This window comes from Erythranthe guttata, chromosome 14, assembly GCF_056151865.1.
Source record: "Erythranthe guttata isolate IM_541 chromosome 14, IM_541, whole genome shotgun sequence".
Lineage (NCBI taxonomy): Eukaryota > Viridiplantae > Streptophyta > Magnoliopsida > Lamiales > Phrymaceae > Erythranthe > Erythranthe guttata.
Window position 1 is genome coordinate 1,981,633 of NC_142546.1, and position 27,397 is coordinate 2,009,029.

Here is a 27,397-nt window from a genome sequence, read left to right on the forward strand (position 1 = left end):
TAATTTGACCATACCTCAAGGGTGGTTGTAATTTACCATTTCATAAAAATGTATTTACTAAAACAATTAATAAATATTATTTTATTTTTTGAGTTACTCTAATTTTTTCTTCTCAGGATAAAATAAAAATATATTTGAAAACACTTCCAAACTTTGCCTAATGTTTTTTGGTTTTTGGGAGAACAATATTTTTTACTGCAATTGTTAAATCATATTATATATGCAAATTAGCAACAAAAAAAAAGGAAAATTGATATTAATAATGGTGGATTTTCGGAGTCGAATAGGGTCGGAGAAAGTGATTTTGGGATATTTAGTGTTAATGTGTAATTATGATTTTACTTATTATAGAGATTTGATTAGATAAAATATAATTCAATTTGTCGATTATACTTTTTCGAGTATTCTAATATTTAAAAATATTTTAGGGATTATATATTTTCATTTTATTTCACCATCCACCAATCATGCTCATTCCCTCCAGAAAACCAACCTTAAAGCTTTTGAATTTCATTGACTTCCCATTTCATTTAATCAACCTAATTTTGATTCGAAATTAGCCTTGTCCAAAAAATCACATTTTAAAAATTTAAAAGTAAATTAAAGGGTTTTAAATCCAATATTTTTTTATTTGAATTTATAAATTTTATATAAAAAACAATTAAATAAATAATAATAGCACTAATGCTTGAATTGGAATATGATCGAATTTGTTAGTTTCTCTCTCTATATATATATATGTAGAGAGAGAAAGTATATAATATAATACAGCTGTGCACAAAAAATAACCGCAATTCACTCACTCACACGTGGAGATCGAAAGCGACGCATGAAAATGGCGGAAAGGGAAATTCAACAGCAAAACCCAAAGGAGCTGCCGGTGCCCTTCGGAAACTTCACGAGCAAGGAGAGCTGGGATATCTATTTCTCCTCGAGAGGCGGCGATGATTTCTCCGAGTGGTACGCCGATTGGCCCCAACTCGAGACCTTACTCACCACCCATCTCCTTTTCCCGTTGTCGGTACTGGCGAACCCTCCCCCGACGCCGCCGCAGCCGGCTGTGAAGGCGGCGGACCTGAATATTTTGGTTCCGGCGTGCGGGGATTCGCGGCTGTCGGAGCATCTGTACGATTCTGGCTTTACGAGTATAACGAATGTGGACTACTCGAAGGCGGTTATTTCGACCATGTTGAGGAGGAATGTGGAAGCGCGGCCGCGGATGAAGTGGCGCGTGATGGATATTACTAGTATGCAGGTAATTTTGATGATTTGAAAGTTTCAGTGGCCATGGCGATGTGATTTTGGATTTATGTATCCGCAATTTTTTTTTTTAACCCATGCAAGTGCGCCGATAAATTATCTCTTAATTAGTAATGGTGTAGCGTTATTAAGATAATCAAATTAAGAAAAATATGTATATCTATGACGACTCGATGTAGAGTCTCGTTTTGTGAGGTGGAGATTCAAACTTCTTAATTGTCTTTAAAATATACTCATGTGATGATAAATATTGAAGGATGGGGGCAAGATCTGAAATGCGTTTTCCGTTTGTGTGAAAGAGAATTTGTATGCTAGTTGAGCAGGAGGACTAATTAGCACTTATTTGTGGAACTGGTAAAAAAAATATGGTTAGGATATTTAATGTGGAAAAAGTTGTTCTGAGATGAATACTGGTTTGTGTCTTCAGCATTCAGCGGGTAATGACTGATTACTCCAATGGAATATAGCACCAGCATTGTTCGTTCTCTGAAATGCTAATTTTTGTGTAGTTCTGACTATAATTTTTCATATTTTTAGTTTTGCAAAAGGGAATAAAGTTAACAGTGTTTGGAATAAGTTGGTAGGAATTTATTCTTTCTTTGTTCTTATTTTCTTATGCAATTGAACACAGTGATTTTTGATATACATGTTTGTTTTTTGGAAAACAACAGACAGTGTTTGTCCTGTTGATTAGAATAACACTCTGTTGTCTATTCTGAGCATAGTATTACTTTTGCTGCCAGTTTGTTTCTTTATAGGTTAACGAGTTTCTAATGCACGTATGATATACATCCTATAGAATTTTCTTAAATAGTTATTATTGTGCAATTGGACCTTCAACAATTGATCAATTGTTGTGTTTCTGATTGATTTTTAAACTATAATGGAACTCTATCTTGTGTCATTCTAACAGTTTTATCTTCGATTCAGTTTCCAGGTGAGACCTTTGATGCTGTCATTGATAAGGGAGGATGGGATGTTTTGATGGATCCCGGGTTTGGTCAAATACATCCTAATCTATATATAACTAAGGTTTGTGACAGTTCCATTGCTGGTCTTGTTATTTGTAAACAAAACTTAAGTATCTTCTTGTGTATTACCAGGTAAAAGAACTCCTAAAGGTTGGAGGAAAATATATTTGTCTCGCATTGGGGGAATCTAGATTGTTAGGTATTTTTCCTATAATCTGTGAAGCATGATGGCCGTTAGCCAGTGTCTCATCTCTTCTTTGCTTCCAATCTCTTTCCTTTCTTTTATATTCTCTGTTGAGAGCAAATACTTAAGCTGGATATTTACTTAGTATTTATTCCTTTGATACTATCTCTCATCGTGACTTTTCCTCAGGTCTGCTATTTCAAAAGTTTCGGTTTGGGTGGAAAATGAATCTTTATGCCGTTGATCAGGAACCATCATCCAGTAACCTCGATCAGCAGACCTTTATGGTTGTCGCTGAGAAAGATTGTTCAACTTTGATTTATCAGATAACACCAATTGTGGATTTTAGTAACTATCATGGAAATCAGGTAAAGACACACACTTCTACTCAGGATTCAAAATATCTATCTTCACAATATATTTTGTCAAAAGTTAAAGTTTATATTACAAAAAATACCATTACAGTTTGATATAAATAAAATCTACTTAAATAATAATTATATTGTCGTATTTAATAAATACCCACAAAGTAGAGACACATTAAGAAATATTTACATTTTATAAATATAAAAAGATAGTATTTAAATAGCTCTTACTTGTTATATGCTTTCTTATGCTAAGTGATTTCAGCATTATTCTCAACTAAACATTAAATTTGGTTTATTGTCATGTATGGAGAAATAGATTTCATATTTCAACATGTTTTAGGCTCGAGCACTCCTTGAAGCACTTAGAAGAGAATCGGCTTTTCGCTTTCTTTACAACGGTTCCGCTGATGATCTATTCTATCCACTTGAAGATATTTGGGTACAAGGAAACCTTTCAGAGCTTCAACCTGGCCGTAGGCTACAGCTTACGTTAGGTGACTATGGAATATCCCGTCTCATGTATAAAGGCATACTTCTTGATGCTCAGCAAGATTCGGGATATTTCTCCAATCAGTTTCTTGTACTCATCATTCCGAAAGTTAGTTCCTCTATTTTTCAAAACCTGTTATTTATCTTTTGAGATTCTATTGTTAATTTTAAACAAATGTGAAGACAGTAATAGTCAAATTGATTAAGAAGTTGTGCTTCATGAATGTACGAATCGAAAGAATAATTCTAAGTGAGTATTTAATGTATACATTATCGCAGTTTGTTTCATTTTCTTTTCTAGTTTTATAGTAGGATAGGGTATGGAAAATGATTCATGTACTTCCTGCAAATTAACTTTCTGATTCAACTTGTCACCCGGACAACATTCATCCATTTTGGTAATACAGAATAAGCATGCTTTTTCTTTCCTTAACTCTCTTGTCGTTGTATATACATAAATATAGCCATTTAATAGCTTTGATATTTTTATTCGAAGTTGGGTTAGATCTAGGAACTTTGATTGCTTTCTTGTTCTTTGTTAGTAATTTGAAGTTATCCCATTTCATGCTATGTGACTCCACCCAGTATTGGCATGCTGTGTTACATTATTTATATTTGTTCCAAGTAGTATGCTGCTGAAGTTTAGAATTCAGGTGCGAACTCTTGAGTGGGTTATGTCATCAGAGGAAGGACAATGGGTCTTCGTTCGAGAGTTTAAGGTTGCTCGATTACTAATGGTAAATCTTTTCAGTCAACAAAAAATAGAGTGAAATATCTTCATTCGTCTTGTCCTTTTATATTACATCTTTTAATCATATACTTTATTTCAATCAATTTTAGATTCTGTTGGAACCCAGACATTCTTATTTCCCCATGGAGGATATCCAGGTAATATCCAACATTATTCTCTATAAGTGGAAGAAGAGCAGCTTGCTTGCTTTAAATGTGATTGTTAATATTGGTTTTCTTATTTTTAGAGTGATCTCTCTCCTCTAGTCAAAAAGTTGGCCCCAGGACATTGTTATGTTGGAGTTCATACTCCGTAAGTACCTACCGAAGACTGCTTATGCATCAGTAGATAGCCAGTATCAGAGTCCCTCTTAATAATGCTTTTAGCTCTTAAGTTTTTTCTCAGCTAAGATAGTTTATTTGTGAAAATTGATTTCATTGCTGGTGTGTATATTGTTCAACCGCTTATTAGTTTCCATCAGTTGGTGCCATGCTTGTACGCATTTTTCAGTCTCTTAAAATTTTCTTTGCATAAGTTTCTCACTTCAATGGGGAATATCTTTCTATGGGTCAAATGTACCAAGTCAGGCAATACCCTGCATATGTTATGTTTTTCAGTATTGTAATGTTGGGCAAGCTAAAATTTAAAATTGACTAAAAAGAAGGTTTTTAAAGTTCGAGGTCTGTAGTCTTTTCTAAGGGACTGTGAAGGTGTGCCTTCATATTGCCACTTGATGCTTTGGACTAGTGGGAGAAAGTAGAAGCAGTACAGTCATATTCATTTGCATTGAGATATTGTACTTCTTTTTATCTGCGCTTTCTTCTCGGCTCTCTGTTCTACTTACGAGGTTTATACTATGGTAAACTAGTAGGATGAGAAAACAGAAAGGATTCAATTATTTGTGATGTGTGTGCATTACACTTTTCCCTGCTTTATTTAACGAATATGACTAAATATGATTTTATCAAATGGGTCTTTTGCAGTTTTGTGGTTGCAAGTGATGGGATTAAGCTGAGAAGGGTGGGGTACCAGGTTGAAGAACTATTACCTCTTGTTCTGTTGTCATTTTATTGGGGTTTTTTTTTTCATGCATAGAACTAGTTATAGAATCTAGATACCTAAGTGCTATAACAATGAAATAATTTGGCAGACACTGATACCTATAAGAAACTAGGCTAGGCATTTGACTTCTGTGTTGGTGGTTACTGAATCCCATGGACTGTGAAAGAAGAGGGGAAAGGATAATTGGGATGTGGGTTGAGAACTTTTTATTTGTATGGTACCATTCATTGATGATGAGGGTATCTATTCTATAAAATGCATGCCTTTTGCTTTGAGTTCCTGAAAATCTCAACTAACACTTCAACCTGAAAAAGAAGGCCATCGTATACAAATAGAGTTATTTATCATCTCACCGAAAGGAAGCTTTAAACTGAACAATTAGTACATAATTTTTGTTTAAAACGAGATTCATTTCTGCATCTCTTACTCTCAATGTTCTCATCTCTATTTTTCCTTTTTGATATTCCTTTCTTGAATGTTTATCCAGGCTACATCTGGTTTCAATGGTCCAATCGCTGTGGATGATGTGATCTTCGAAAAGATTGATGATGCTCTTAGTCGTCACTTTCAATACAAGGATTTGATAATCCGCCGCTTGATCATTCGGGGTTCCGTGCTAGCTGAAGCTGTTTTAACCAGTAAGAAAGGAAAGCAGAAAATTTATGATTCTCACTCTTCTGGGTATCGTGGTGAGAGTCTGATCTCTATCCTTATGTTGGTGATGCTTTTGAAAATTTTACACTGGCATCAGATTGCACTGTTTCCTGTTATGATTTTACTTCAACACGCACTACTATCTACTTTGAGAATTAAGAGTAACTTTATTTGTCCACCTTCATTTACTAATATTATGTCATTTCTTCTATTATGTATGGGCAGCATCCGCTGACATGGAAGTTTGTCACAACTATTTGGATAGCTTACATCATAATGGGATTATTTCTGGATTAATGTTGATTTCTTTACATTTGAAAAGATCTACCTCATCTGGGAAAATGGTGAGCCATCCGATTCGACATGTATCTGTTATCTTACTTTAGTCAGCTTAAATAATGATATTTATATAACTTAAAACGAATATTCAGTCATCATCGTTGATTTTGGGTCCATGGCTTCAGTTTGAGGAAACATCTTGAACTGAAGTTTGCATTTTCCTCTTTTCAGATCAAAACAGTGGTTATTGGCCTTGGAGCAGGATTACTTCCTATGTTTATGAAGAATTGCCTACCTTTTTGTCAAATTGAGGTGTCATGAAATTCGGAATCGCTGTTTACCATTTTATTTTGCTATCTTGCCCTCATGGAAGTTCTTAATTGACAGGTCCTTGAGGCAGATCCTGTTGTTTTGGGCATTGCTAGAAATTATTTTGGTTTAGTAGAAAATGATCGCTTAAAGGTAATGTTCTAGATTTGCCGTTTTCACTAACTAAATATTAAGTCTAGTTGGGAGTAAGGATATCTTACACCATTATGAGGAAATATTACCATTGCACGGTATCGAAGAGTATCAATGTTGATACTCAATGCCGTTATGTCGTAACCATTTTTTAGAGGAACGGAAATGTATTTCTGATGCCTTATCCTGTTATGTCCTAATTCTTGCTGCGACAAATATAATTTCATTGCCATTACTATTTTGTTTGTTTGGGATTGCATTGTTTAATTTCATGTTAAACCAAAAGCTTGAAGATGGTTTTTCCTCCGTCTCCCTTTCTGTGTTCAGGTACATATTACTAATCCCTTCGAGTTTCTCGAAAAGGCCTCTACGGCAGGTAAAAAGGAGTAACAACTATTTGTAGTAAACGTTTGCTCTACAACGTAACACGTAATTGAATGATTGTTCCTGTAGTTGATGCAGAAGGGAACCCATCTTTCAAATTCGACGTACTTGTAGTTGATGTGACCTCAAAAAAAGTCGGGTAATACATCTTTTTCAACACATCATTCTTCTCGTTTTTTCTTCTGTCATCACTCTTTTATTTATTTTGATTTTAATTTTTTTTGTTTACCTGCACTCTCGTTTTGGCAGTGCTGCTTTGATCTGCCCCACAAAATGTTTTCTTGTTGAACCTTTTCTTTTGCAAGCAAAAAAATGGCTTTCTAAAGACGGTTTATACATCGTTCATTTGGTCACTTGTTACTCCGGTGTGAGGCTTCCACTCTATTCGAGTTTTAAGAAGGTGAGAACTCATAAAGTAACATAAAAATACGATCAACCGATTTTTTTTTTAATATCTAAATTGTGCATAAAATTGCAGGTCTTTAGAAATGTATTTACGCTCCAGCTTCAAGATGATGCGAATGAAGTAATATTTGCACTCAACTCGGAATCTCCCGTGACAGAGGACCAACTTTCCAGAGCTTGTAACGAACTTGCAACATCGCTAAAGCTGGGAAATTATGATTGGGGGCAAAGAGTTATAGATGCCTCAGAATTGATCAAGCCTGTCACATGAACATATACAGAGTATTAGAAATCTGATGCATTCTTTTTTTTTTTTAAATAATATTTGATTAGGGGCAATTTTTTTGTCAATTTTCAATACATCACGGATCGAAAGTGTCTTAAATAGCATAAACGAGAAGTGAGATTATACGTACATGCTAACCACAAAAAGGAAAATATAAATCGACATTACTTCAAAAAACAAACGGTGGAGAAAGTATGTCCGATTTTGTGATGCTACACCCAGTTAAATTCACCTAGTTAAATCCCTATCATACATGTGTATATATAACTATTTACAATACATATAGAGTGTGCTCACAAGTTTGTTAATAAGCATATTCTTGAATTACAAATAAAAAGATAACACGTGGCTTGTTTGTTGTGCGGGTTTAATCAGCTGTGGATTTCTCCTCGTAGAACCGGATATTTTCTTGTCCATTGGGCCCCTTCTTTTTACCCAGTAGCCCATAACTCTTTGGCCCACTTATTCAGTTCAGCCCAGCTTTTCCTATTATCAATACGCCGTCGTTTCACTTGAATTCGAAGCCCTAATTTGAATCCTGATTCCCCTCTTCTTTTGCCTCCTTTCCGATACCCAATTCAGCTTATCTCTAGATACAGGACACTACCCAATTTATTTTACCGATTGTATCATCTACAACAATAACATCAAATAGATTATCAATTTTGAAAAAAATATTAAATTTATTCAATTAAATCATTAGTACTTTTTATAAATAGAAGAAAAGATTTGCTGGAATTAGAATATGACCGCAATTTGTTAGGGTTTGTTTAAGCGGGATATTAAACTTCAAAATAGTATATATATTATAATATTATATATATATATATATATATAACATATATAGTTTATATATATTTCGACTGTTCACAAAAAGTAACCGCATTTCACTCAGAAACACGTTGGACGCGTGAAAATGGAGGAACAACAAACCGCGAAGACAAAGTGCGTCGGCATTGCAAACGAGCTGCCGGTGGCCTCCGGAGACTTCACCGATCAGGATAGTTCGGACGATTTCTTCACCTCAAAAGGCGTCGACGATTCCTCCGAGTGGTACGCCGACTGGCCGCAGCTCCAGGCCTTACTCAGAAACCATCTCTCGTTTCCGCCGTCAGCGCCGCCGCCGGCGGAGCTGAGTATTTTGGTGCCGGCGTGCGGGAACTCCAGGCTGTCGGAGCATCTGTACGACGACGGGTTTAAGAATATAACAAACGTGGATTTCTCGAAGGTGGTCGTTTCCGCCATGTTGAGGAGGAATGTCGAAGAACGGCCGCTGATGAAGTGGCGCGTTATGGACATGACTAATATTCAGGTAACAAAAAAAATTTCATATCGAAGCTCGTTTGTTGGATTCCAGTTTCAGTACCCTAGGCGATGTGGTTTTGGGCATACATAATTTGCTAGTTTCTAATCCATGCAATTGTACCGAGGGATTTATTCATGATGATCAAATTAATTGTCAGTTGATTTTAATTACAAAAGCTCCTAGCATATTTGAATAATGAATTATGGGCTGGCATATATGTTGAATTATCGAAGCTGAGATTGTGGCGATGTGTCTAATCTGGTTTTATGATGTGGAAAATTTGGGTCAGAGAACATCAGCAAATTAAACGACTTTTTTTACGAAAGGAATCAACGCCTGCAACGTGTTCTCCCTCTTGTCTGAAAGAGCATGTTTATGGTAGATGAGTTAACTGGTTACAGAAAATATGGTTAAGGATATTTAATGTGGAAAAAGTGCTGTACGTGGCTGATTGTACATCTAACTTGCTCATAAGAACCTTTGCTCCATCTGCAATTTGGTGATATTTTAGGATATCAGTGCAGCTGCATCTGATGGTTTCATAATGTGGAAGAATTTGGAGTTTTTGGTATTAGTGCATATGTCAAATGATACATCACATAGTTTTACGTCAATTAGCCTAAATAACTTTGACAGTCTTCGGAATCGATGATCCCGATGCACTCATCGATGTGACACAAGATTACAGATCTTTTTATTAGAGACTTCTCACCATCCCTGGACTGAGTATGCGTTCAATAAGACAAGTTTATCTTAGATGTACAATTACTGTCAGTGAGTTAACTGCACAGTTAGGTGTTTGTTTTAGTGGCTATTCTGTGCTAAACTGTCATTTGTTTTGTTTATTTCATCAGAATTTGCTATATATAATAACCCTTATGGTGCTAGTCGTTAACAACTATTTCTTTCGATTCAGTTTGCAAATGGGACCTTTGATGCCATCGTCGACAAGGGAGGATTGGATGCTCTGGTGGAATCTGAGCTTGGCCTCAGATCAGGAATACTATATATATCTGAGGTTTGGTTTATGATAGTCTTGTTTGATAATGACACAATTTCGATCTGGTTACTTGTTATGGTTAAATGTTTGACTTGTTAACAGGTTAAAAGACTATTAAAAGCTGGAGGAAGATATATTTGTCTCACCTTGGCAAAATCTCATGTGCTAGGTAATTGCTTCTCCGATTATATGATCAAATTGGTGAAAGAAATCATCTCTCTTATTTTATTCATTATTTTGGTGAAGATAGGAGGAGTTGGATTTTTATTCAGTATCTCATTTTATGTAACTCTCTGCACTAAATTTTACACTTTCTATGGAGTGTTTAGACTTGATACTCATTTCAATCATATGACTCTCTCAGGTCTACTTTTTTCAAAGTTCCGATTTGGGTGGAAAACCAATATTTATTCCATTGCCCACGAAGCATCTTCTGGAACCACCAAAAAGCAGGCTTATATATTGGTCGCAGAGAAATCTATTTTAACTGTTGTGTCTCAGATAGTATCCTCAGATAATCAGGTGAAAGCACTTAACTGTTTCTTTTTATCCATGTACTCCCCTTTAAAAGAAGGAAATAACTTGAATATTAAGAACATTGGTCAAGATTCCAAACAATCTGGTAAGGCTAATCTTGAGAAATACATTTACTTTCTGAACACATTATAGGATCATGAACTATTTGAAGCACTTGAAAGAGAAAATACTATCCGCGCAGAATACTCCAATGGCACTGATACATGGTACTCACTTGAAGACCTGAAGCTAGGAGTGAAAGGAAACATTAGAAAGCTTGAACCTGGTCGTCATGTAAAGCTTTTTTTAGGTGAAACTGGAGTATCCCGCTTCTTCTATACTGGTGTACTTCTTGATGCTATTCCAGAGACTGAACCTTTCTCCGATCGATTTCGTGTAGTATTTTTGAAGAAAGTTAGTTCCTCTTGCTATTGGCATACTTCACTACTTCATTTGTTTCCAGTTCAACTGTTATGTGACCGAGGTTTAAAATTCAGACGCAATCTTCCCAAAAGATCATCGCAGCAGAATCCCGACAATGGCGCATTCTTGGAAGCTTAAAAGCTGCTCGACTGCTGATGGTAAATGTTCCCAGTCACCGATAAATTTAGTGTACTTTCTTCCTATATCTGTCTAATTTCACTCACATCATTATGTTGATTGGTTTTAGATTGTACTAGATTCCAGTCATTCTAATGTTACCTGGGACGATATAATGGTAATATTGAAATCTGTTTTCAATAGCAATCTAAATTGTGAGCTTGATATTTTATAGATTCTAAAATTTGTATATTTTTTTTCTTTTTCAGAGGGATATCTATTATTTTGTCAATCAATTGGCGCCAGTGGAAATCGGTGATGATATTAATATTGTGTAAGTATCCCATCAGCATCTACATGCAAAATTCATTTGATAATGATTTTAGCTCTTAATTTTGTATTAGCCATGCTAGTTTGAACTTTGAAGTTGAAAAGTTGTTTCCAAACCTCCGCTGGGATATATTTTATTAGTTGGCCCACTGGCCCCATTTTTATTTGCAATTTTTCGATCTTTTGTGCCATTAGTTTAAGTATTGTATGCACAAGGTTTTGTTACTTCAATGGTATATACCCTGTTTTGTGAACCACTTCTGAAAAGTTTTGTATTGTGATATCCTCATAGGCATTTTGTTGTTCCAATGGGTCTTTTGCAGAGCTACGTCTGAAGATGATATGATTGATGGGATTAAGCAGAGGATACTTGTGCACCAGGTTGAAAAACCTCTAGATGTTGTATTAGCTGTCCTTTCATGTGTAGAGTAAATTTGTTCCATAATGGGGATATTGCTTTGAAGTTGATGCGCTCACACTTTGGTGATCACTGATAAATATTACTACTTCAACAGGATCATTTGACATACTATTTCACTTCTCACATTAATTGTTTGCTCTCTTCTATACGTTCTCTCTTGTTTTTTTTTCTCTAACTATCTGGTTCTCTTGAAGATATATAAACAGTTCTACTAACCAGCTCATCTAGATTTTTTGATGAACCGTTAGAAGTCGATTAGCCGTTTCACTGTGTTTAAACTGATGCACTGTGTTTATTCAGTGGCTTCGTGTAGGGAAAAAGGTCGTCAGTTTGCAAATACAAGTTTCTCGGATTAGATATTTCATATCTACTGCTCTTCATGTATTTCCATATCTTCTTTTCCTTCTAAATCTTTCTCTATTTTGGTTCATCCAGGTTCTATCTATCTTGACTGGTCCAATCTTTGTAGAAGACGTGATTTATGATCATGATCTAGCAAAGGATCTCATATTCCGCCGCCTTTGTTTTGAAAGAACTGAGAATTTGGTGCATTCTGGAGCTCCATTATCCATAGAAGGACCAAATGACAGTTCAGGTGAAGATGAGAATAAGATATCTACCAGCTTATTTTTTCTTATGCGGTTTAGCTACCCCATTTTGGGTTTGCGGTAATACTTCAACATTACTTGTCCTTAAGTTATCTGCGAAATTCTTGCATGGACAAAATAAAGGTTCTGGACTGTAAATACCTCGTTGTTCGACCTAAATGTTACATGTATAATCATTAAATTTTATTTTCTCTTTCGTATTTGATGCAATCTTCTATTTCAGGACCATACTGCCTTAGTAGAGTTTTTTGTTCACCTCCATTAACTATGTTATCGTCTTTTTCACGTGGGACAGCATCAAGTGGTCAACCGAAAGTTGAACACAAAATTTTGGTAACGGGATTCCACAAGGGGGTTATTGCTGGATTATTGTTGTTTTCTTTACATTCAGAAAGAACTACATCAGCTGGTGTATTGGTGAGCCAGCCATCTATTTGACCTTTGAAAAATTGATATCTGCCTCCAATAGGCTCAGAAAGAACTAAAATATTCCCATTTCTCCAGGTCAAAACAGTGATCATTGGTCTTGGATCAGGAATACTTCCTATGTTTATGAGAAACTGCCTACCTTCTCTACAGATTGAGGTAGAACGAACGAAATTCTGGCTGTACTAGTTACCATTTTATCAATTGACTTATCCTTATATTAATTCTTAATTCGACAGGTCGTTGAGTTAGATCCTGTGGTTCTGAATGTTGCTAGCGAATATTTTGGTTTTACAGAAGACGAAAGCTTAAAGGTGACATTCTACTTTCTGACGTTTTCACCCACTAAATCGAAATTGGAGTGTACAAGAAAGTTTTGGTTCTAACATCAACACTTGATTTAGTTGTAAGATAAGTGAATTAAAAACATAAAACCTTTGGTATCATTTCGCATTTAAGTTATTCTTTCTGATAATCGGAATTTGAATCTGAAAAAGTTGTCACATAGTCATCGGGAAAGTCATGATGATGTATTCTACGTTGCTCATAGTTTCACTCTCCTCGTGTTCAGGTACATATTACCGATGCAACTAAGTTTGTCAGAGAGAGAGCAAATTCTGAGGAAGGTAAAGTTGCAACAACTAGTTGTAGTAATGTAAAAGATTAAATTGACATGCTCAACAAGAAGTAATTGTATGGTTGCACACCGTAATTCATGCAGAAGGAAACGACTCTTCCAAAGTTGATGTGCTTGTAATTGATGTGGGTTCATCAGACTCGAGGTAAAGTCGCTTTCAAACAAAAATCATTTTATTTTTTTGTATCATTTTTTTCACCTATGTACTCTATTTTATTGTGCAGTTCTGGTTTAATCAGCCCGGAGGCAGACTTTGTCGAGGAATCTTTTCTCTTGACCGTAAAGGATTCACTCTCTGACAATGGTTTGTTCGTCTTTAAGTTGATCTCAAAGTACTCAAGTGTTAGAGGTGCAGTGTACTCAAAACTGAGAAAGGTAAGAACAACTGAAGTAACATTTCTTTCGGGTTTTTTTTTTCTTTCTCTATCCATTATTTTTCGATACTCAGTTTTTTTTTTCATATTTGACAGGTATTCAGCAACCTCTATCACTTTTACGCAGACGGAGATTTTGTCGAAATAATATTTGCCCTGAAGAAGGACTCACCGATTATCGCGGAAAACGAACTTGCTGAAGCTTGTGAGGCACTAGCAAGATCATTACAGCATAACAATCAGGATTGGGCCACAAGAGTCTTACATAACTCCAAATTGATCAAACCACTACCATGATTAAAAGCTAAAATAGTGTACATTGATTGGCTACCTGTAAATGAACTATATGTTACAATAACTTCTAAGCTACATGTTAAAACCGTGTAGTGCTTTTCTTATTTCTTCGTCTATTAGTTTATTAGCCAATAGAATAATGTCACGTGGCAAGGACGATTTCGATTGTAAACGGGGAAGACGATGAGTTTTCAAAAAATTATGCCGAAAAATAAATATCCTAAAAATTGCAATTTGGTACCAAGATTTGAGGGGCAATTCTGTCATTTCATCTAAAAAAATCCCATTACTAGTCGCACAAATGGCGAGTGATCGTTACACACACTCGCATATGGCTTTGACTAAAACGCATAGGGGTGGCATTTTTCAAATTCCCTCTTAATAAGATTGTTTCTATTTTCTCTCAAATCTCCGATCGATCTCCGATCCAATCGTAACAAGACCTTGTTGGGGAAGGTGGCCCCTAGCGGCGGTCACCGGAGAACCCCAGTGAAGACAATAACGAAGCGAATATAAGGGTAGAAATGTCTTTTCATAAAAAAATAGAAATATGTAAATGCAAAATATACAATAGGACTTTAAGCTACAGAAATTACATTTGAGGGAGGAGAAGGTAATTAAGTAATAATCCCTTTCTTAACCGCAGTTTGTTACGTTTGTTTAGGCGGGATATTCAACTTCAAAAATAATATTAATATTATTTTATTATAAATATTATATATACATTTCAACTGTTGACGAAACAAACCCACATTTCACTCAGAAACACAGACGTGAAAATGGAGGAACAACAACCCGCGAAACAAAACTGCATCGACATTTCAAAGGATCGGCCGATTGCCTTCGGAAACTTCACCGACCAGGAGAATTGGGACTTTTTCTTCGACGCAAGGAGAGGCGCCGACGATTTCTTCGAGTGGTACGCCGACTGGCCCCAACTCCGGACCTTACTCAGGAGCCATCTCTCGTATCCGCCGGAGGATCAGAGCATTTTGGTTCCGGCGTGCGGGAATTCCAGGCTGTCGGAGCATCTCTACGACGATGGGTTCACGAATATAACAAACCTGGATTTCTCGAAGGTGGTCATTTCGGCCATGTTGAGGAGGAATGTCGAACAACGGCCGGCGATGAAGTGGCGCGTGATGGACATGACTGATATGCAGGTAACAAAAATCGAAGATTGTTTTATTACACATATTCATTAGTTTCAAACCTGTGCAATTCTACCGATAATTAATTAATTAATTGTAAGATTTTCAGTTGATTTTAATGTGTATTTGTTCAAAATCCATGCCGATATGCTTAATGAGATTGTGGTAATGATGAGGTAGTTGCAAATTAAATGATGATATTTTCTTAGGAAAGGAATCAACGCCTGCAACGTGTTCTCCCTCTTGTCCGAAAGAGCATGTGTATGGTAGTTGAGTAATTAGCCCTTTATTTCAGAATGGTAAAAGCAAATGTAGTTAGGATATTTAATTAATGTGTCAAAAGTGCTGTACGTGATCGATTGGAGATCTAACGTGCTCATAAAGACCTCTGATAGTCTATGTGAATTACTAAAATCAAGAATTAGACTGTCTTTTGAATCGATTTATGTTGAGTCAGTTAAGTGACACAATGTACTTCTCATATTTATGTGAATTCTTCGATGACATTATACGAGTCAATGGGGGCAGGGCTTGGTTTAATGGGTAAGTAATGGGGGATTGTTAGCCTGGTCACAAGGTTAAGATGTAAAACCGAATCTTAATTAATAAAACATAGCATTTGAATTGACAGTTTACTTATGATACATTGTTTACACTTAGACAAATTCTGTTGGACTGAGGGTTACATATCTTCTTAATAAAGACCTCACCATCCCTGGACCGAGTATGCTTTCAATAAGACGAGTTCATTTAGATGTACTAATCACCAAGTAAGTGCCCATGTAAGTGCAGTTACAGTCTACAATGTGAATGTGATGTACGGTGAATGAGTTGGAAATTTTAGTGCTCCAAGTGTTTGTTTTATTGGCTATCTGTGCTAAACTGGAGTTACACTATCAATTGAGCACGAATAATTTACTGGCATCTAGCTGCTAGTCGTCAACAACTGTTCTCAGCATCATGAACTCATTCCGTATTCAACTTTTTTTTAACTCCCTTCTCTATCTATTTCCTTTTGTAATGATTTGTAATTGATTCAGTTTGAAAATGGGACCGTTGATGCCATCATTGATAAGGGAGGATTGGATGCTCTGATGGAATCTGAGCTTGACTCCAGATCAGGAATATTATATTTATCTGAGGTTTATGATAGTCTTGTTTTATAATGACACAATTTTGTTTTATTATGTTGTGGTCAAAAAGTTTGACTCGTTAACAGGTTAAAAGACTGTTGAAAGCTGGAGGAAAATATATTTGTCTCACCTTGGCAGAACCTCATGTACTTGGTATTGTTCCTTCCTCTTATTCAGTATCTCATGTGCTGATGTTTGGGTGGCAATACAATCTTTATGCCGCTTTTTCAATCATATGACTCTCTCAGGTCTACTTTTTCGGAAGTTTCGGTTTGGGTGGAACATCAATCTGTGTGCCATTGCTCAAAAACCATCTTCTGGAACCGCCAAACAGCTTACATTTATGTTGGTCGCAGAGAAATGTACTTTAACTGTTGTTTCTCAGATAATACCATACATGGATGAATATTCTGTAGAATCCCACGGTTATCAGGTGAAAGCACTTCGAATTATTTTTACTTTTTCAAGCTAAGAAATAAATTAAACTTTTTTGAACATGTTATAGGTTCAAGAAGTATTTGAAGCACTTGAAAGAGAAAATACTGTTCGTGCAGAATACTCCACTGGCACTGATATATGGTGCTCACTTGACGACCTGAAGCTATCTGTGAAAGGAGACATTAACGAGCTTGAACCCGGTCGTCTTGTAAAGCTCTTTTTAGGTGAACCTGGAGTATCCCGTTTTTTCTGTACTGGTGTACTTTTTGATGCTCAACTGGATCTTGAACCTTTCTCCTGTGGATTATGTTGGGTGCTAAATACCCACACGCAAGTGCACGTATCGCAAACAAGTAGTAAAGTAGACTCGTGAGAGTCGGATGTCGATCCCACAGGGAATACGCAAATTATTTAATCCTAAGTACCAAATTCTAACAATTGTTATTTTTATCCAGCCTACGCAAGGTTGTCAATTTAATTAACTAAATAAATTAAAATAATTAAGAAAGCAAGTAATTACGAGAAAATATCAATAATAAACGGATCTAGGATTTTATCTTCCCCCTATGCGATAATTCTTCACCCAATTAATCTCCTATTATGCAAGTTACGATTCCCGATTATTAACCCAAGACACGAAATTATTCATAACCAGCTGTCGCTGCGCTATAAACCTATTATTCATAAAAGATTCACTATATGTCTATGCAAACCTAATATAAATAAAGCATTAAATAACAAGTCTCGTAAACGGCTACCTAAGGTATTATCTGTATGTCTACGATAATACATGCAATCAACACACGCATTCGGTGAAAAACTACTCGAAGGCTCTTATATCCCTGTTCTAATTATTAAAACGATCTGTCAATCAATTCTAACAATAACAAATAGCAACATAAGTTAGCTACGCTCATGCACTAAATACGATCAAGATCGAAGAAATAATCGAAGAATTAAACTTGCATAAAAGTAGAAAAATAGGTTCGAATCACCACATAGGGTTCCAATAAAATCCTAGAATAAAAACTTAGCTACTCATGTTCGTAACGACAAGCATAATAAAAATATGAAAGTTCATAAAAATCGAAGAATAAAAGTAAAAGGAAAACTCGGATGAAGATTCGTCAAGTCTTCGTCTTCGTTCTCTTGCTCGTGTGTAGAAAGATGAAAGATAAAAGATAGATGATAAAAAGATGATGCCTAATTGTGTGTCTGACTTGGTCTTATATAGGGTGAAGAACTTGGGGAAGAAGGCAGTTTCCTTGTGCAATTAAAATCCCTTTTCTGCGCAATTTCGGAGTCTCGGACGGGGGTCCCACGATTTGCACTAAAACTGGGACGGGGGTCCGAGCTTTAAATCTTCAGAATTTTGATTTTTTCACTTTTGGCCCATATTTTCTCCAAAATTGCAGTTTTGACCCCATACTTTTCCAATTCTTCAATTTGTCCCTAAAATACAAATAATAACCAAATTAAGCACCAATTATCGTAAAAACACATCAAAAGCTCCAATTAAAAGGTACAATTAAGTGTATAAATATACACTTAACACACCCCCAAACTTGAACTTTTGCTTGTCCTCAAGTAACATCAAATTAATAGCACAAAACAAAACCATACATCTCATTACATAGATCGATGGGTCAACTTAGCGTTTTCAGAACTTGCAATTATGATGATAATTCCTAGGTATTCGCAAGTTTAACATTCAACGGTACTTAGTCACTCACCATTACCAACAATCACAAATCATACAATTGCTTCAAGTATCCAATATTTGCAAGTTAAAGATAGACAGAATTTATACTTACATGCATATATTTGACTCCAAATACTCACCAAATTATTTTACTCAACTAATATTGAACAATAAGCTATTGGGATCATTGGGGCTTTGTGGCTTTCAATTGTTAGGCTCTTTGGTCCGAGGTAGGTAATATGGGAATGTGTGGCTAATTTTCTTGAATTGAGGTGATTACGCCAAAATTTGAAAGCTAGGCGTTTGAAACAATAAATTCACCTCTAGGGACTTTAATAAACTCGATTCTCCAAAATTCACACGTCAACACTTTTGCCCTTGAGGCAATGGATCGAGTTTTCAACACAATTCAACAACTAGTCCTTATTTCTCCCTTCTAATCTATTCTTCTTCTTCTTTTTTTTCTTTTTTTTTTTTTTTTTTTTTTTTTTTTTTTTTATTCCGAAAAAAAAAACGAGAAAAACAATAAAAACGAATAAGACCTAATGCATGCAAACTAAAACAAATAAGCACAAAAACATGTTTCTCACCCCCAAACTTAAAATTTCCGTTGCCCTCAACGAAATTAGCACAAAGTTTTAAGGATAGAAAACACCTGATTTATTCGGAGTCGGTGTGATCGGGGTGCTCCTCCCTCACTCTCTCACGCTCGTCCTCATCGGAAAGCTCGGGTACGGGCTCAAGATTGGGTGCCGGTAAAAATTAGACGAGAATCGACCCCCAAACTTGGTTGGAGCAATTTGTCGAACACCTTGTGGGCGTGCCTTGAATGAGTAGATTTTGGAGAATTTGGTTCGATTCTCTAGCCTCGATTTGTGTGTGGGAGTTTGATAGAAGGAAAGAGGAAGGTTTAGGAAATAATGGGGAAAAGAATCTAATTTTTGAAAGTTAAAACGCCCTAAAAATCGTCGGACGGCCGTCCCGGTTTTTGTGCTGATTTTCGGACGGCCGTCCGAATTTTTTTTTTTCTTCCTGGTTGTGGGACGGCCGTCCCACAAAATAGGCATATTTTGGGACGGCCGTCTCAAATGCAGTGCTGCAAATTTTTTTTTTTTTTTTTTTTTTTTTTTTTTTTTTTTTTTTTTTTTTTTTTTTTTTTTTTTTTTTTTTTTTTTTTTTTTTTTTTTTTTTTTTTTTTTTGCGGACGGTCGTCTGGATTCCCCGATCATGTTTTCGACCCTGAAAAGTTAAAATTCAAATAAATAAATTAGAATGCATGCTTATGATTTATAAAACGAAACGAAAAATTAAAGAAAACTACGAAAAACAATAAAGCTTGGGTTGCCTCCCAAGAAGCGCTAAGTTTAAAGTCTTCAGCCGGACTTTGTTTGCTTCTTTGTTCAAGCTAACGTGACCGAAGTCACTTGGCGATTGAATTCCTCTCCCCAATAATGCTCGTTTGGTTCTTTAGGTGGCCACATCCACCTTGCACGTTCATCATTGTTATCACCCCAACTCTTTTGACTGTCTCTCGGCGGAGTTGAAATTGAGCTCGCACAATAAACTTGCTCCGTCCGACTATCTTTTCCGCCACCATCTCCTGCACTCAAAGATCCTTTCCCATGGTCTAAGATCAAAACGTCAAAATCTTCATGATTTGTAAAATCCACAAGATCAATAGCATAACAATCATTGTCATCACATGAATTTTTATTAGCGCTAAAAACGTTAAATTTAACCGTTTGATCATGCACTGTCATTGAAAGATCACCACTAGCACAATCAATTAGAGTTTTCGATGTGGCTAAAAACGGTCTTCCTAAAATAAGAGGTATTTCCCTATCTTCATCTATATCAAGTATAACGAAATCAACAGGGAAGATAAATTTGTTCACTTTTACTAGCACATTCTCTAAAATACCTTTTGGGTAAACTAAAGACCTATCGGCTAATTGAAGAGTTATAGCCGTTGGTTCAATCTGACCTAACCCAAGATTTTTGTAAATGGAATAAGGCATAAGATTAATGCTAGCACCTAAATCAATGAGTGACCTAAAATTTCTACCTCCAATAGTGCAAGGGATAGTGAACTTACCTGGATCGCCAAGTTTTTGTGGAAGAGGCCGTACAAGAATTTCACTGCATTGCTCCGTGAGTTGGATGATCTCGTTCCCTTGCAATTTATTCCTCTTTGTCACGAGCTCCTTGAGGAATTTCACCCACTTTGGCATCTTTTGAATGGCTTCGATAAACGGAATGTTGATGTGGATTTCCTTCAGCTTGTCCAAGAATCCTTGGTGTTCGGCATCGAGCTTCTTCTTTTTAAGCTTTTGAGGATATGGGACTTGAGGGACTCGCGAGTTCACTGTGGGTGATGGTGGTTCTTTACGAGTTGCTTCCTTTTTCCAAATCACATTCGGCTCCTCAATTACTGTGTTTTGCTTCTCCTTTCGTGGGGCCTCCTCCAATTGTCTCCCGTTCCTTAAACTTACAGCGTTGCACTGCTCGATGTTGTTCTTCCGAGGATCTTCCGTGTTTGATGGCAGTGCTCCCGATGGCCTCGCTGTTAGTTGGGTTGCAAGTTGACCCATCTGTGTTTCCAAGTTTCGGATGGAGGCTTGGGTGGTTGTCATGAACTGCGCCAAGATGTTTGCGAGATCTCCGCCTTGAGGTTGAGCTTGAGGCGGATTTTGGAAGCCGGGCGCTGGTCGTGAATAATTAGGCGGTTGACCTTGAGGTGGTGTTTGCCTTGGTCCTTGCTGATTTCCTCCCCACCCAAAGTTAGGGTGATCCTTCCATCCGGGGTTGTACGTGTTGGAGTACGGGTTCCTCTGTTGACGGTTGGTGTCATGCACATAATTCAGAGACTCCGTTTCTTCTATGCGTTGGTCGGGAACTTGGACTGTGTGGACTTGCTGAGTCTGCAAAGCCGCTACTTGCTTCGATAGTTTTTCTAACTGGGCCGTGATTGCAGTGACCCCGTCTAACTCCAAAATTCCACCCGTTTTAACGGCTCCGCTGTTTGACCGATCCGATGCCCGCATGTATTTATTTCTGGCGATTCGCTCCAAAAGTTCGTATGCTTCGTCATAGGTCAAACTCATGAACATACCTCCAGCTGCAGAGTCGAGCACTGTCCTTGAGTTGTCTTGCAGCCCATCGTAAAATATTTGCAGTTGGCGCCACTCTTGAAGCCCGTGATTTGGGCACCTCCTTACTAGCTGCTTGAACCGCTCCCACGTCTCGAATAACGCTTCACCGACTTCTTGTATGAAGTTTTGAATTTCTCGCCGGATTCTCTCAGTTTTTGTTGGGGAGTTGTAGGTGTTCATGAAAAGTTGAGCTAGCTGGGCCCACGACGATATGGAGTGCGGTGCACGAGTTTGCAACCATTCTCGGGCTGCTCCTTGTAGGGAGTGCTTGAACAGGCGGAGTTGCAGTGCTTCGGGTGCTACTCCGTTCATCTTGTGCGAGTCACATGTTTCGAGGAAGTTGACCAAGTGGAGGTGTGGGTCTTCATGAGCCAATCCGCTGAATAACCCATTGTTTTGGAGCATCGTGAGTAGTCCCGCTCGAATCTCGAAATTGTTGGCTTCAATGGGGGGCTGCTGGATGCTTGATTGGAACCCATTGAGTGTCGGGACGGTGTACTCATGCAGTGCTCGTTGACGAGGCGGTGGATTAATCAGCTGGCGTTGCTGTTGCTCGATAACGACTTCTCCTGCCGCATTCGGTGGGCGCCCTTGGTTACCTCCCCCACGATTATTCTCGTCTTCCATCGTTGCCGGAGTGTTTTGGGCTAACCGTTGATTTCTCCTGGCTTGCCTAAACGTTCGCTCAATTTCGGGATCAAGAGGTAGCAGGCTCGTGTCGTGTCCTCTTCGCATAAAAAGTACCTAAAACAAAATAAAAAAAATAATTAAAAAAAAAAAATAAATAAAAAATTGGCTGAAGTAAGAAAAATTGCTCAAATTTAATATTAGGATCAATAAATAATTTAGCCGTATTCCCCGGCAACGGCGCCAAAAACTTGTTGGGTGCTAAATACCCACACGCAAGTGCACGTATCGCAAACAAGTAGTAAAGTAGACTCGTGAGAGTCGGATGTCGATCCCACAGGGAATACGCAAATTATTTAATCCTAAGTACCAAATTCTAACAATTGTTATTTTTATCCAGCCTACGCAAGGTTGTCAATTTAATTAACTAAATAAATTAAAATAATTAAGAAAGCAAGTAATTACGAGAAAATATCAATAATAAACGGATCTAGGATTTTATCTTCCCCCTATGCGATAATTCTTCACCCAATTAATCTCCTATTATGCAAGTTACGATTCCCGATTATTAACCCAAGACACGAAATTATTCATAACCAGCTGTCGCTGCGCTATAAACCTATTATTCATAAAAGATTCACTATATGTCTATGCAAACCTAATATAAATAAAGCATTAAATAACAAGTCTCGTAAACGGCTACCTAAGGTATTATCTGTATGTCTACGATAATACATGCAATCAACACACGCATTCGGTGAAAAACTACTCGAAGGCTCTTATATCCCTGTTCTAATTATTAAAACGATCTGTCAATCAATTCTAACAATAACAAATAGCAACATAAGTTAGCTACGCTCATGCACTAAATACGATCAAGATCGAAGAAATAATCGAAGAATTAAACTTGCATAAAAGTAGAAAAATAGGTTCGAATCACCACATAGGGTTCCAATAAAATCCTAGAATAAAAACTTAGCTACTCATGTTCGTAACGACAAGCATAATAAAAATATGAAAGTTCATAAAAATCGAAGAATAAAAGTAAAAGGAAAACTCGGATGAAGATTCGTCAAGTCTTCGTCTTCGTTCTCTTGCTCGTGTGTAGAAAGATGAAAGATAAAAGATAGATGATAAAAAGATGATGCCTAATTGTGTGTCTGACTTGGTCTTATATAGGGTGAAGAACTTGGGGAAGAAGGCAGTTTCCTTGTGCAATTAAAATCCCTTTTCTGCGCAATTTCGGAGTCTCGGACGGGGGTCCCACGATTTGCACTAAAACTGGGACGGGGGTCCGAGCTTTAAATCTTCAGAATTTTGATTTTTTCACTTTTGGCCCATATTTTCTCCAAAATTGCAGTTTTGACCCCATACTTTTCCAATTCTTCAATTTGTCCCTAAAATACAAATAATAACCAAATTAAGCACCAATTATCGTAAAAACACATCAAAAGCTCCAATTAAAAGGTACAATTAAGTGTATAAATATACACTTAACAGATTACGAGTAATTTTTTTTCGGAAAGTGAGTTCTTTTCTACCCTTTAGCCCTTCACTTATCGTTTTAGTTACATTTTAAGATTCTAGTGCTCTTGAGTTCAGGAAAATTTGAAGATAGATATACTTAAACTGCTTAATGAGTTGTGCATAACGATTATATTAATCAAATACGAGCATCCTCTTCTTCCTGTCAGTTCATTTCTGTTTTCAACTTTTGCCAACCTGAACAACATTGAGTTTGTGTTTCCTCTTTATATCTGTATTTATATTTAATTATCTTTTGCCTTTCTTTTTAATAGTTTTATATTTAGCTTTCAGTATAGGTCAAACCTAGTAATACCTTCGATTACCGTATGGTTCCACTTGCTATCGGCATACTTCGCTACTTATAAACTTGTTACCAGTCCAACTGTTATATGACTGAGGTTTGGAATTCAGTCGCAATCTTACCAGAAGAACCTTGCAAACGAATTACTAGAATGGCTCCGCTGTGGAACCTCTGAAGCTGCTCGACTGTTGATGGTAAATCTTTCCAATCATTTAGTGTATTTTCTTCTATATCTTGTCTTTTCACATTTCATTTTCACTCACACAATTATGATTATTGATTTTAGATTGTACTGGATTCGAGTCATTCTAATGTTACCTGGGTCGAGATATTGGTAATATATGTATTTATTTCCACAGCTAATCTAAATTTTGATCTGTATATTTGATGGATTCTTAAACTTGTATAAATTTCCCTTTTCAGACGGATATCTCTAATTTTGTCTATCAATTGGCCCCAGTGGGAACCGGTGATGTAATTCATATTGCGTAAGTATAGCATCAGCATCTACTTATCCAGTAGTAAGATATCCGAAATCAGAACTCATTATCAAATGGGTCTTTTGCAGAGCTACATCTGAAGATGATTTGGTTGATGAGATTAACGAAAGGAAAATTGTGCACCAGGTTGGAGAACTACTATTTCTTGCCTCATCTTATGAGATATCTAGGATCTATATTACTTCACTTTTTCATGTGTAGAGTTGCATAGATTTCAAATTTATGTACTCATACGTTGGTGTTCACGGATAATTATTTTACATACTATTTTTCAATACTCATATTGATTATTGCTCTCTTAAGACACATTTCATGGTTGATATTGACTATCCGTCTGTATGTCCCTCTTTTCTTTTCTTTTCCTTCAAATATGTGGTTCTCTATGATGCTTCTTATTTCCTATATTGCTCATATTTTTCAGGGGAATCAAAATCAAAATCTGTTGCTTGAGTTGTACTGAATGTCTTAATTAAATCTTTGTCTATTTCATATCTTTGTCTTAATTAAATATTTTCCTTATAAAAATTTGTCTATTTTGGTTCGTCCAGGTTACAACTGCCTTGACTGGTACAATCTATGTAGAAGATGTGATGTATGATCCACCTGAGGATCTCATATTCCGCCGCCTTTGTTTTGAAAGAACTGAGAGTTGGGTGCATTCTGAAGTTCCATTATCCAGAGAAGGACCAAATGAATTTTTTGGTCAAGTTGAGGATAAGAAAGTGCCGGCAGATTTCACAAATTGGAAGAAAGGAAACACGCAAAAATTCGACTCGCACTCATCTGGTTCTGATAGTGAATGTCTGATATTTATCTCTTTGTTGGTTAAGTTTTGAGAAACTAGATAGCTTGACTTCGATTCCAATATTTCATGAAATGATATATTACTTAAAAACAGAAAATAAAGAGAACAGTTCAATTGTTTGTGAATTAAATTGAGCAATTTAACTGCATCTTTTGGTTCATATATGGTATGCTGTTTAATTAAAGGATTGATACCTGATAAACCTTTACTTCATTTTTCCAGACTCTCTGAACTGTATTTGCTGCAGTAGTTTCAGGCCCACACTACCTTGGGTTTCAACGTTTTGAAGTTACTGTTATCTACCTTCACTAACTATTGTATTGTCCTTTTCATGTGGGGCAGCATCAAGTGGTCAACCGAATCTTGAACACAATTTTTTGGCAACGGTGCACCACCAGGGGTTTATTGCTGGATTACTGTTGTTTTCTTTACATTCAGAAAGAACTACCTCGGCTGGTGGATTGGTGAGCCATCTTCTCTTGCTTAAATGATTCTCCAAAAAAGAGGCAAAAACCTACGTTATATGACCTATTTTACCTTTGAAAATTGATATCTGCATCGGACGGGGGTCCACTTTTCCAGGTCAAAACAGTGATCATTGGTCTTGGATCAGGAACACTTCCTACGTTTATGAGAAATTGCCTACGTAATCTAGTGATTGAGGTTTAACGAAATTGTGGTTGTATTAATTACCGTATATTTTCAATTGTCTTCTCCTTATGTCAAATCTTAATATGACAGGTCGTTGAGTTAGATCCTGTGGTTCTGAATGTTGCTAGCGAATATTTTGGTTTTATAGAAGACGAACTCTTAAAGGTGATATTCTACTTTCTGACATTTGTACCAACTAAATAGAAATTGGAGTGTTCTTGTACATTTCAAATTTTGTTCTTAAAACAAGAGAAAAAGATTAGTTAGTGATTTCCCGCTTATATAAATTCTGACCAACTGCAAGCATTTCAGGTACATATTACCGATGCAACTAAGTTTCTCAGAGAGAGAGCAAATTCAGAGGAAGGTAAAAAGTAGCACAACTAGTTGTTAGTAATGTAAAAGGATAAACTGACATGCTCAGCAGCGACAAGTAATTGTATGGTTGCACATTCACCGTAATTCATGCAGAAGGAGACGACTCTTTCAAAGTTGATGTGCTTATACTTGATGTGGATTCGTCAGACTCGAGGTAAAGTCGGTTTTAATCAAAAATCACTTTTTTTTTATGTTTTTTTTGTCATCTTTTTCTCACCTGCTAGCTACTCTATATATCTTATTGTGCAGTTCTGGTTTAATCAGTCCAGAGGCAGACTTTGTCGAGGAATCTTTTCTCTTGACAGTAAAAGATTCTCTTTCGGATAGAGGTCTGTTCATCTTTAAGTTGGTCACAAAGTTCTCTAGTGTGCGGGGGGTAGTGTATTCGACACTGAAAAGGGTGAGTGAGAACAACGCAAGTAACATTTGCTTCGTTCTTTCCTCTCTCCTCTTTGCATTCGTTTTTCGATACTTAATTTGTGCGTGATTTGACAGGTTTTCAGCAATCTCTATCACTTTTACGTAGACAGAGATTCCATCGAAATAATATTCGCCCTTAAGAAAGAGTCTCCCAGAATGTCGGAGAACGAACTTGCTGAAGTTTGTGATGAACTTTCGAGATCATTAAAGTATATCAAGACGACTTGGGCCAGAGGTGTCAAAGTCGACTCAAGATTGATCAACCCACTACCATGATTTTTTCTGTATATTTGTATTAATCTTTTGCTCTGTGTTGCTGCTGAATGTACATATGTATATATCTGGTTATTTGAGGCATTACTATTGAATATTTTGATATAATGAATCATCCAAATTATTGCAAACAACAAGAATATAATTGAGCAAGGTTCTACGACGAATAAAAGTGTATGATCGAACCGGCATCTTCAGTTTGATGAATATGAGACACATTGCACATGAAATTCAAGAAGGGCAATTATACCGAGTGTAGCATTTACAAAATTCATAATAAAGTTGATTGAAATTATAACTTTTTTTTATGGATTTTTACAGAAATAAGAAAGATAAATTTTATAGTTGCCTAA

At 36.6% G+C, this 27,397-nt stretch overlaps 3 protein-coding genes across 4 annotated transcripts; all 3 read left to right on the forward strand.

Annotated features, from left to right (window-relative positions):
• The first annotated feature begins 700 nt into the window (after nt 1-700).
• On the forward strand, nt 701-7,715 carry LOC105963130 (uncharacterized). 2 transcript variants are annotated; one of them, XM_012987502.2, is made up of 17 exons: nt 701-1,255; nt 2,191-2,292; nt 2,364-2,430; nt 2,605-2,783; nt 3,124-3,381; nt 3,926-4,009; nt 4,113-4,160; nt 4,250-4,314; nt 4,986-5,034; nt 5,552-5,753; nt 5,944-6,062; nt 6,229-6,309; nt 6,385-6,459; nt 6,787-6,835; nt 6,913-6,982; nt 7,093-7,243; nt 7,322-7,715. In XM_012987502.2, the coding sequence occupies exons 1-17, from the start codon at nt 830-832 to the stop codon at nt 7,517-7,519; spliced, it is 2,223 nt and encodes a 740-aa protein (XP_012842956.2). In that variant the 5' UTR covers nt 701-829; the 3' UTR covers nt 7,520-7,715. The 2 variants fall into 2 exon arrangements, with proteins under 2 accessions (XP_012842956.2, XP_088669582.1); XM_088813456.1 differs by having other exon boundaries at nt 6,922-6,982.
• A 673-nt stretch (nt 7,716-8,388) lies between these two features.
• Nucleotides 8,389-14,230, forward strand: LOC105963131 (uncharacterized). The gene is made up of 17 exons (XM_012987503.2): nt 8,389-8,846; nt 9,757-9,858; nt 9,943-10,009; nt 10,205-10,362; nt 10,510-10,770; nt 10,854-10,937; nt 11,027-11,074; nt 11,166-11,230; nt 11,550-11,607; nt 12,083-12,242; nt 12,551-12,672; nt 12,760-12,840; nt 12,921-12,995; nt 13,253-13,307; nt 13,403-13,463; nt 13,543-13,693; nt 13,789-14,230. The coding sequence occupies exons 1-17, from the start codon at nt 8,451-8,453 to the stop codon at nt 13,987-13,989; spliced, it is 2,145 nt and encodes a 714-aa protein (XP_012842957.2). The 5' UTR covers nt 8,389-8,450; the 3' UTR covers nt 13,990-14,230.
• A 503-nt stretch (nt 14,231-14,733) lies between these two features.
• LOC105963137 (uncharacterized) lies at nt 14,734-27,216 on the forward strand. The gene is made up of 18 exons (XM_012987510.2): nt 14,734-15,149; nt 16,178-16,279; nt 16,357-16,423; nt 16,519-16,703; nt 16,776-17,010; nt 23,689-23,714; nt 24,128-24,211; nt 24,304-24,351; nt 24,441-24,505; nt 24,586-24,643; nt 25,066-25,318; nt 25,665-25,786; nt 25,905-25,985; nt 26,064-26,138; nt 26,286-26,340; nt 26,445-26,505; nt 26,601-26,751; nt 26,847-27,216. Exons 1-18 carry the CDS (start codon nt 14,766-14,768, stop codon nt 27,045-27,047), a joined length of 2,253 nt encoding a protein of 750 aa, XP_012842964.2. The 5' UTR covers nt 14,734-14,765; the 3' UTR covers nt 27,048-27,216.
• Nucleotides 27,217-27,397: the final 181 nt, after the last annotated feature.